Source organism: Arachis stenosperma, chromosome 4, assembly GCF_014773155.1.
Source record: "Arachis stenosperma cultivar V10309 chromosome 4, arast.V10309.gnm1.PFL2, whole genome shotgun sequence".
Taxonomy (NCBI): domain Eukaryota; kingdom Viridiplantae; phylum Streptophyta; class Magnoliopsida; order Fabales; family Fabaceae; genus Arachis; species Arachis stenosperma.
The window spans coordinates 142,827,185-142,838,844 of NC_080380.1; the positions used below are offsets into that span (position 1 = coordinate 142,827,185).

The 11,660-nt window shown below is 32.8% G+C and overlaps 1 protein-coding gene across 1 annotated transcript; it reads left to right on the plus strand.

Moving 5' to 3' along the window:
* Window positions 1–9,591: 9,591 nt before the first annotated feature.
* On the plus strand, window positions 9,592–11,320 carry LOC130975768 (calcium sensing receptor, chloroplastic-like). The gene is made up of 6 exons (XM_057900507.1): window positions 9,592–9,716; window positions 9,864–9,999; window positions 10,242–10,310; window positions 10,649–10,787; window positions 10,864–10,993; window positions 11,080–11,320. Exons 1-6 carry the CDS (start codon window positions 9,592–9,594, stop codon window positions 11,318–11,320), a joined length of 840 nt encoding a protein of 279 aa, XP_057756490.1.
* Window positions 11,321–11,660: the final 340 nt, after the last annotated feature.

Below are 11,660 nucleotides of genomic sequence, written 5' to 3' on the forward strand. Positions count from 1 at the left end.
ATTTGGCATGGTTGAAGATCTGCCTCTACTTTCAGTTTACTAGAGCTCTGTCTATTCTCTCTATTGTCACAAAGCCGTCTCTTGGATTACTGAACCATGTGAATTTATTGCCTTTGAGTTCCAGGTCCATGAGGTTCTTCTTGTTCATTAGATTCCTGAGTTCTTCTATTTGTATGCGTGGTTTGGGGTGCTTACCGATCTTCTCTTCTTGATGAAGAATATCATTGAAATCGCCTATGAAGCAACTTGGTTCATCCATAAAGTCCTTGGACTCAATAATAGCTTCCCAAGTTCTCATTCTCTGTTTGAAAGTTGGATTGCCATATGTAAAGCAACACTTCTAGTTCAGATTGTTATTGCTCTTTATGTCTACAATGATATAATTCTGACACCAAGAATAAATTGAAATACTAACTTTTTCATTTCATAGAAGGCAAAGACCCCCGGACAAGCCCCGGAGTTCTACACAAAAACTACTCCTAAACTGAAGCTTCCTAGCATACTTCTTTACATTCTTTCTCTTACATCTAGTTTCCATCAAATAAATAATGGTCGGCTTGTGCTTCTTGTACATATTTTTTAATTCGGACACTGTCGCAGTCGCCGCTATACCGTGACAGTTCCAACTTAGGATAATCATAGTTGGGTGGGGGCATGTGTGGGCCCGCCTCCTCAGCCTTGTGAGTTGGTTTTTGTACGTCTAAATCCATGTTGATTCCATGCTGTACCTCTCCTTTGTTTCGTTTGCTGTTCCTGGACTCTTGGTCATCTTCCCAGTTACAGTTGGTCAGAGCTTTAATTTCTGAGTGCTCTCTTTTCCTCTTGATCTTCAGGTTGTAATGCATACCTATGCTAAGTATTTTTTCCCATATTTTCATGTCCTTGTTAACTTGATTGCTTGCTTCAGATTCAATAATCTCATCATCCGGAGCCAGTTCAATATAGTAGGTGACTCCATCCTGATTTTTGTATGCTTGCTTTTTCTCCTGGCTCATTTCTTTTTTTCACTTTTCAACTTCTTCTCTTGTAGTCCATCTAAGGTTGACATTGTTCTTGTCCCCTTCCTTGACCTCTTCGTTCTGCCTACCTTCTTTCCCCCTTTCATGTTTCCATGGTCCCGAGTGAGGGGTTGGATTGATGATCATATTGGCAAACTCCTCCTCATTGGGCTCATGCGGGCTCTTGCCCCGGGTGAAGTAAATCTATTGAGAATTGAGGTTTACTTGGACTATTATTGTTTGATTTTCCTTCCATCATTTCTTTGCTTCTCTTGTCTTGGACTTGTGGTGAGTTGGGCCTCATCCAGTTTGATGGCCCAGCTTGGATCCTAATTTCCTCTTAATAGATGCTTTCCAAACCTGTCCTCTTCTCCTTTCTTGAAGCTTTATCTCCTCCCATCAAATTTTTACCTTTTATTCCTTGTAAGTTGTGAACTGCTGTTTCTAGTAGGTTCAGCAGGCGTATGTCTCTATCTTCTGGCCAAATTTCTTATGGCAGTGGAATAGCTCCTCTCTGCTCCTCCATCTTTTCGCCGCCTCTTCCATCTGTCTCTTTTGTTTTAATCTCTCCAGAAGTGACCTCTACTTCTTCTACTCCTTTTACCCATTGGTTCTTAGGGTCATTTTCGGTGCTTTTGCTATTGACACCTTCATCCTCCAGCGTTTGATTTCCATGCGCTACTTTGTTCTCCCTGATTTGTTGCTCCCATGTTTCTTCCTCCCTTGGCGAGTGCAGCGGCCTTGCCCTTTCCATTCCTAACCCTACATCATACTTTGGTTTAGTACGGTCCCAACATGCCATCGCTTGAGGCTTGCCACAGTTTCTCTTCTCATGGCCAATGATTCCACACTTGAAGCAGTAGTTGTCCTGTAGTCTTTCGTACTGGAAGCTTATCCAAGACTTGGGCTTGTTTCCTCTATTCAACTAGAATCCTGTCTGAAGAGGTTGTGTAATATTGATGGCTGCTCTGAGTCTTAGGAAGTTCCTTTGTAGGGTGCCTTCTTTTATGGGGTCTTTCACTTCTCCCACTATTCCGATTATGTCTCCTATGGTTTTGGCAGTTTCAGCATTTAATCTTTCTACAGGAAGCCCATGCACCTGTATCCAGAATTCCATAAAGTCGTGGCTGACATCCAGTACAGCATCCCCGTACAACCACCTTTGAAGGTTCATTAGGTATCCCTTGATATTCCACGGACCATTCCTCAGGAATCTGTTTTCTGTGTGACTGTCTTTAAAGCTTATGAGGACCTTGTTCCTTCCAACTTCTGAGATGGTAACATCCTTTGGGTTGTCCCACATTCCTAGGATTGAGTTCTTGATGGCCTTATACTTTAGCTCTCTGTCTGTGATGATTTTTCCAATTAAGTTGAAACTGTCTACTTTGAAGCCTGGGCTTGGATGGGAATTAAGGGAGATGGTGGTTCCTTCTATAGGGTCTATACCCATGTTTGGTCTAGTCATGTTGCGTGTTGGATGGAGATGAGTGGAGAGGTTATTAGGTCGACAAATGGTGCTAGGGTTGATGATTTAGAGAGGATGGTGAAGCCGATGAAGGCTTAACTTTGGTCAACATGTCCGAGAAAACAAGAAGCTTAGAGAGGTAGAAAAAGGGGGTTGCAGACTAACTGTTTAGTATTTTGTTAACTATCTGACATTGTATGAGTTGATATGCATATGCTAGGTGTGCTGAGCAAAGTTGATCTTAGTTTAACTAAGTTGTTTGTTTCAGGTGGTGTAAGAAATGCTGATAACCTAGATGGATAAGGTGGGAGGAGGTATGGATGATGAGTTCGTGAGTAAGATGGGAGCAATTCAAACATTTATAAACTGAGTTTCAAATGAAACAGAACCCAGGATTCTATGGTTCCTCTCTTGTTGAGAGCATCGTCCCTCCGGATGAGAGAATTCGTAAACTTGCTCTTTCTAAGCATCGGGTGGAGATTATTAAGAAGTACCTTAGGTGCAAAATTTTAGCTGCAAAAATCTACTTAGGTATTAAAATGCATGTCTGGAAATCAATTTTTTTAACATTTTGGTCATTTGGAAAAGAATTTTTTTTAATGTTTTGGTGATTTGGAAACAAATCTTAACGCCTGGTCCATTGTTTTGGTCAAGAACTCCTAAACTACCTTTCTTTTTTTCATTTTTTGGCGATTTGGGAACAAATCATTACCCCGAACCCATTGTTTTGGGCAAGAATCCCTAAGTACCTTTCTTATTTTTGGTTTTCTGGTTTCCAATTTGTTTACCTGGGCCTAGTCGGCTTCAAGATACTGAAGCTCATATAAGCTAAAAGTTTAGGGAAGTGCTAAGATAAACTACCAGAAACTCCTGACCAAAAATGACCTACCAGAAACAAAAAATGATCTAAGTCCGACAAGCATAGTTTCATTTGTTTGAAAGAAAAAAACGGTGGACTACATAGCGTTGTTGAAGAATGAAGACTCAGTCGATTTGTCCAACAAAAAAGACTAGACATATAGTGCATTGCGAGTATATTGTATGATATCTATGTTAAAAATAAATAGTTATTTGCGAGTATATTGTATGATATCTATGTTAAAAATAAATAGTTATTTTTCCTATGTTGAAAATAGGTTAAATTAGTGTGTTGCTATAATTTTATTAAATTTTTAGTTAAATCTTTATATTTTTTTTAATTGAGTCTCTACACTACTTTTAATTTTGTAATTACGCCATTTTCATGTTAAAAGTATTAAAATTAACATAATATCAGTCAAATATTTAATTAAATTTTTAATTATAATACCTTCAACTTGCGAAAAAATATTCAGTTAACTTTAATATTTTTTACACTAAGAAAGACTTAATTAAAAAATTAAAGCAATATAGAGATCTAATTGAAAAGAAAAAAAATATAGAGACCTAATTAAAAATTTAGTGAAACTATAAAGACCAATAGAATAATTAAACCTTAAAAATACAACTCATATAATGCAGTCCAGTCATATGTAAGATATATTACTATTTAGGTACATCTACTTATAAGCTTAACTTTTTTGTATAAATAATTTTATGCCATAATATTAAAATTGTTATGACCAAAAATTTATAATTTGGTTCTTGTTACATAAAAGAAATCATTTTAACATAAGACATATGTGTAATTATATTTGTACATTTTATATCACCAAATATTGATTTATTCTCAAAATACAAAAAGAAAAGAAAAGACATATTATTGTATGGTATGGTAAAATAACGTGATTTGTTATGAACAGCGAGGACAAGACAACAAAACAAAGTTGTATGATTTGCTAAATCACTATAATGTTGGACCCATCCATCTCATATATTTTCACTAGACAACGCTATTTGGGATGTGGCCGTGTGGGATTGGCATCAGAATATTTGGCAATAAACAAAACGTGAATATCTAAACCTAATTTGAAGTGAGTGAAATCAAATTCCATAGGAGAACACCAATTATAAGTAGAGAAAATGGTAATTACATGCACGTCATGTTTTGATTTTCATACATACTTATTTCAAGAGGATGTTGAACTAAAAACTTTTCAATAAATGCAAAAGATCTTTAGTCGTTAAAAGAAAATTATTAATTAATAATTTAATATTTTTTTTTTACATAAAAGTCAGTTTTATTTTAAATTATCATCAACTTATATAATAATGTTGCACATTTTTCGTAACCCGTAGGTAAAATCGGGTATCCGCGAGTTAAAAACAGATAAGATTAGGGTTAAAATATTCTCAGCCAACAGATAAAATAAAATTGAGTTTATATAAAAATCTCAACCTACGATTAGAATTAGGGTTGACTCCAAACCCTATTCTACCCTAGCCAGCCACCCCTAATCCACGATCATGGACTTTTTTATGATATTCATGTTGCAACCGCATGTGCACTGAAGAAAAACTATATATGTATAGTTACATTCTATTACTGTCATTACTTTGTTGTAACGTTGCACATTTGCACATATATATTAATAGTTTGGTGGCACATGCCTACTAAAGGTTAAACATTATATTCCCTGACATTTTTGTTCTATATATATAGGGCTGCGCTGTTTTCATTGAAGCTTTAATTTGTTTTTTATGATGATTTATAAAGCAGAAAAAATAAATAAGAGGATATATATACTAATTAAGTTGACATGCTCTGGGTTTTATGCTTTCAAGTAACAACATTAATAACATGCATTTGACTAACCATTTAAGAAGTAAAGGAAGCTTTGATGGCAATCCTTGGGACGAGATGACAATACCTGTTAAATTAATTTATTTGGTTTTAAAAAATAAATTTTATGTATTTAAAAAATAAAATTAATTTAAATTGGTAAATTAAATAAGAATAAATAATAAATTTAATTCATTTCATATTTATAAAATGTTATCAACGAAAAAGATAATACATAATTAATGAAATGAATTGAGCATATTATAATAAGTAAAGAATAAGGTTTGTTAGAAATAAAATCCAATTCAAACCAAATTATAGTCATTTGATTGATTTTTTTTTATTTTGATGGATTGAATGAGGTTTAGATTAAAAATAGACTGCAATTAAGGCGATCAACCTACTAATTAATGTGAAAAAGTTGTATAATATAAAAAATGACTAACTATCAATTCACTATTTAAAAGATTTCGTCACTAATATAAAGATACCTAAAAGATGTTATTAATAAAATAACTCTTTAAATGATTTGAAAAAATGCGAGAAAAATAACTAATAAATAATATATTTTTTAATAAGTGACAAAAAAAATTTATATATTTAACAAACGATTTATGCATTTTATGTGAATATTTGTTGTAACATTTGAATAAATATTTAAAAGGTGTAAAAAAAAATTCTAAGCAAAAATTAATCTCCAAAATTTCCTTTTTGGTTTAAAGATATGGTCATTGGCAAAATTTTTTTTTAAATTCACTTGAAAAAGATTAAGGAAAGAGAAACTAAAAGAAAACAAATATATTACATAACAAAATTTTTGTACTAAAAAATCATACAACTAATTAATTTAGATTGGTCAAATAATTAACTCATTTATCTGTTTAAATAAGTATTAGGAGTTTAAATTCCATCTCATATGTGCAATAACTCATTATTTAATGACAAACTGTTAAATGAAACGAATTAGTCATTGATTTGTTAAACTAAAATATACCATAAAAAATTTTAAAAAAATCATAAAACTATATTTTTTTTAGGATAAAAATATTAGCAAATCCCTATTTACATAAATAATTTGTACCTCTAATAAGTTTGTTGAAAAAGCAGTTGTAATGACATATATAGTTGCTTGGGCCATGGCAGTGACAAAAATCTGGAAATCCCATTTGAATGGATATTTTGGGATGAATGTGGCAACGGTTTTTCAATACTACATTTAGGTGTGTACTGTGTACGAATACTCTACTTTGAATTTGGCAACACGTACTTAAGATTCTTTGTTCTCTTTGCAACTTGCAAGTACACTACATACATATATCACTTTCAATTAATCATCATCAATTCATCATTGAATAATCAACTAGAAAATCTGCACTTTTAAAATTTAAATTTTATTAGATTTTAATTTTGAAAATATAATAGCAATTTATATTTGCAAATTGACAGCGGAATGAATACTTTGTTGTCATTTACAAACACACTTTTTAAGGTCATTTTATTTTATTTGTCTTTAATGTAAAATTATTATTTCTTTACAATTAAAAAAACTAAAGGTATAAGAAAGTGTCCTAAGAAAATTAGTAAAAAATAAAATTATAATATTATAATTTTGTTTTTTTACTAAAATTGTTGAAAAATAAGTTTTTTTTTTATATTTCTAATATATTTTAACAGTGTTGTTAGACCACTTTTTAGCTAAAATATAAGATATATAAATCAATTATGCAATCAAAATTAATTGCATTTGATTATTGTTAAGTAATTAATGATAATATCACGCATGCAATCATAAATTCATGTAAAAAATTCATATGAAAAGATATTCATCTCTAAAATCCTATTTATTTTTGTTAAAATCTATGTACATACAAAAATTAATAACCAAATTAGTTATATATATATATATATATATATATATATATATATATATATATATATATGTGTGTGTGTGTGTTATATTTTATATAATTTAAATATTTTAATATGTATTATAAATTATTAATTTAGTAGTTAATTTTTAATATACACATAAGGAAAAATATAAGTATCTAATTATTAATCTGCCAACTATTGACAATAATTATTAATTATTATTTTTTAATTAAAATTAAAAATGTATTGATATCCATTAATTAGGATTTTGAAAATTAGGATTTTAACCCTCGTGAATCAAGGAGTCACGCAACCCTAAATCTTCTCACTCTTCTCTGACTTTCTTTGCACTTGGAACTTACACTGTCACCGAAATGTCGCCAACCACCGCAATGTCTCCTTTGTGATTTGCAACACCGCCGACTGCCGCAGAGCCGTTCTTGTCACGATTCGCAGCGACATCGACCACCACAGCGCCCTCCTCGTTGCGATTTGCAGCCTACCACCACCATATCGCCATTCTCGTTGCAATTCACAGCGTCGCCACCACTGCCACAGCCCTTTCCCACACGATCCCCCACCACCACCGCAACTCTCCTCCCCTTGCGATTTGTAATTTACTGCCGCAACCCTTCTCCCCACCACCGCCACAGCCCTTTCCCTCGCGATTCACAGATCATCTTCTCTCCCCGATGTATGCCCACCAACACGGTAATTAACGAGGTCCTTACAGTGTTGTTTTATTTTTTTATTTTTTTATTTTTTCTTAAATTTTTCATATTTGAAAAAAGGTGTTTTGGATGTTTTGGAATTTTTTGATATTTTTATATATTTTTTTTGTAAAATTGCAGGTCTTTTTACTGAAAAAATGTATTTTATATTTGGGACTTATGTGGCTTCTTATTTTTGTCATACTTCATATACTTATTAAATTCATTCTAATTGCTTCTATGAAATAAAATTATGAAGATTTACATATTCATATTTTGGCTACTTATATATTTATATTTTTTTACTAGTTTTTAGTTGGTGTCTAGTTCTCATTATATATATTCCTTCTTAAAAATCCAAAAGGTTAAAAGTTGAGAGCACCATAGTTTTTCATTGATTGAGGACATATGTAGAGCATAAGAATTATATCATGTCTTTACATTGTAACATAAACACCAAGATAAAACTAAATTTCTAAAAAGTTGTTCTAGTTGTTATGTATTTTAATTTATGTATTACTTTCGTTTTGGTGAATGCTTTTTTTACATTCAAACTATGCTTATGGTTTTAAATTAACTCATATTTCTTTGTCTTAATTTTTGGTTTGTGCAGCTGAAATTAGTTTATGATAATTGTTAGATATAAAACCAGTTAACCTAAGAAATTAAACTATTGATAGTGCCATTTTGTATACTAGATGTGTCTATATTAATAGCGAAAATGAAACTGTTTCAGTTGTTGTTTTTATTTGCTAAACTTAGATGATTGTGTTTGCTTCAGGAATTGTTTGAGTTTAGTTTTGTGTTTTCTAATTGATGTTTATTGTTTTTTCTTGGCAGATTATGAGAATTTTTACAAGAATAAAAAAATTTCGAAGGAGGAGGATAAAAAAGCACAGGTCCAAATAGATGTGTCTTTAATAATTACAGGATTACTATAACCAAATAGATGTAACAAACAATGAAACTTGCATTGATGTTAATATGTTTATAGAAAAATTGAGTAGCTTGAAAAAATGATGTGCACATTTATATATATTTAAAAAATTTATTAATGAATAAATTAGGTTCTTTGACATTCAAAATAAGAATCTAATAAATTGTTAAGAGTATAAATTATTTAATCTAAAAAATGTTGAAAATCCAACAAAAAAAATATTCGAAAATTTAGCTAAAAATTCAAAATTTAATGGCAACTAGAATTATGATGACTATCTAATTAAAACCACCCAAACCTTCAAAGGTGATCATCAAAGTTTGATTGAAATAAATATATGCATAAGAACAAAAGTTAAGTTTTTTGTTTAAGATTAGTATCAATAAATGTTGCTTATTCAATCTTTTTTCCCAAGTCAATCTTTATGAGCTTAGCAACTAGGGCAGTGCACTTTTTACGCTAGCAACACTCTTGATCATGCAACCTGAGATGGAGATTCAATTTTTCTATCTGACCTACTTGAGAGACTAAGTTAGTCGTAGCTTTCTTCCACTACAAAAAAAGGGACATAAAATGGCATTAATATTACGGCGGTTTCGTAAAATTGCCGTAATTTCCGTATATTATGGCGTTTTTTATAGTTGCCATAATTGAATTGCATTTAATGGCAGTTTTTATTGATTCTGGCGGTTTTAAAACGCCATTATCACTGCTATATAAAAAAGCCTAACCCTAATTCAATTCTCATTTTTTCGTTGAAACGTAAAGGTTGAGTGGCTGCCACAGTGATCTTCTCTGTGACGATCTCCTCTGACCGATCTCCTCCGGCGATGACCTCCTCCGGCGATGACCTCCTCTGACTGATATCCTCCGGTGACGACCTCCTCCAACGACGACCTCATTCGGCGATGTCTTCCTCAGCGGCGATCTTCTCTGGTGACCTCTCCTCCAACGACAATCTCCTCCTGCGACGGTCTCCTCCGGCGACATCTCCTACTGCGATGATCTCCTCCGGTGGAATTCTCCTACGCCGGCAATCTCGTCCATCGAGCTAATGTGCTGTGAGATTCTCCTCCCACAAGCTCGCGAGGTAGGTTCTTCTACCTCCTTTCCTTTGTTCTGTTGAAAAGATTTTACTCTAATTCCTTCGATCTCTTGAATTATTGATCAAAAATTTCAGAATACATGATAGATGTTGCGAAATGGCAACTACAACTACTAAAACTGCAGGAGCTAGGGTTTCTGAGGAAGGGGTCGTTGAAACATTTCATAATGATGATGATGAAGCGCTCGATGCTGCGGAGAATGGAGTTGCGGTAATTTTGTAGTTTTATTGGATTATTTGTGCCTGAAACTTAATCCTTTTAGTTGACAGTTTGTTTTAGTTCCATGAGTTGATTATTTCATGCTTTATCAGTTCTGAATTTGTTCAAGGCATCAGATTCTAAAATGTTTGTGCGACTAATTTTTTGTGTTTTTCTTTTGCTAGTTGCTTTTAAAAAGGCAAAACAATATTCACTGAAGTGCAAATGCTTTCACATGTTAGATCTTCATTTAGTTCCTGGTGTACAAGAAGGCACTCCAAAGCACTGGTGTTGATCCCCAACCTGTCATCACTGCTGCCAAGGTTTAAGAATTTCACTTGTTTGATTCTGAATTATGATTCATGATGTTTGATGCAAGTTTCTGCAGTGCTCAATTTGGTTCCTGTTTAAGCAACAATGTGCTAGTTTCTGTATTTAGCATGTGTTTTATAAATACTAATCTGTTATGAAAGCATGGACTTCTTTGGAAAATTTCTCAATTTGCTCAGAGATAAGGTCTAATTAAGAGTGTGATTAGAATTGAGATTGCTAAATGTCTTTGGAGTTTCATTATTAAATTATACTCAATTGTCTTCTGTATTCTGTTTTTCGAAGTGTTCTTCATTTGATGCTACTAAAACTCTTTCTCCCCCTTTCGAAGTGGAGTAGTAACAGAACTTTCAAAAAGATATCAACACAAAACTACTTCATGGTTGATATTAGGTCAGAGAAAGATAAGGACAAAGCCAGTGTTCCTCACCTTTTGTCTAGTGTGAAAAACAGAATGATTTCCATTCCGTAAGTGAAATTAGCATGTGATTTTTACGTCCTTAAGAATAAGGCATCAAAACTGAAATATGATCTTCAAACTCATAATGGAAGAACTACCAAGCGAGCTCAGAGGACTTGTTAGGAATGTGAAGAAAGTGGAAGCTGAACTAGCAGCTTTGAAGATTTCTTACTTGAAGAAAATCAACAAAGGCTCCAACATTGTGATCATGGACTCGTTAGTTTCTTTGCTATTATTTTGAGTTACATCATTATATAAATTGATTATTAAGTGTTAACCATTGGTGCTGGATGCAAAATTAGGTACTCGGACTCGGCAAAAATAGTAGCAAGAACATTAACGAGCCTCGGTTTCAAGAACACGTGGATAGTGGCAGACGGGTTCTCGAGGAACAAAAGGTGGTTACAGAGTAGACTAGGAACAGATTCTTATTTCTCTTCATTTGCAGAGGTGTTGTCTCCATCAAGAGTTATCCCTGCAGCTGTTAGAGGTTTTGGAACAACCTCCCAATCAAGTGCCAAGCTTCTTCCTGGAGCTGATTGATTCTCTTTTCTTTTCTTTTTTTTTTTATTTTCAAATACAAATCTACCCCTTGTGTATGTTCAAGTCGTCCTTATTTTTTGTTTCATCATTTTCTCATAATTAGTTTTGCTCCTTATAATTTCTTTTTGTCTTAGTTAGAATTAGAGTACACTTATTATATCTTGTTTGTGAAGTAATTTAATGCAATGATATCACAAGATAAAATTTTAACGTTAACAACTGAACATCTAAATTACCATGTGAATAAACTAACTGTAATGTATAAAGATCAATTGATCTGCTGTTTTGTTTTTTTTAGGTGCTAATGGTCTTGCATCCCCCAAGGGATTTTCTTGAAGAT

Bases quoted from the DNA above. Each gene is read 5' to 3' on its own strand.
- LOC130975768 (XM_057900507.1), top strand. From the start codon at position 9,592: ATGTCTTCCTCAGCGGCGATCTTCTCTGGTGACCTCTCCTCCAACGAC. The intron at 10,000-10,241 runs GTAATTTTGTAG...ATCTTCATTTAG, and splicing joins CTGCGGAGAATGGAGTTGCG to TTCCTGGTGTACAAGAAGGC. The intron at 10,788-10,863 runs AAGTGAAATTAG...TCAAACTCATAA, and splicing joins CAGAATGATTTCCATTCCGT to TGGAAGAACTACCAAGCGAG.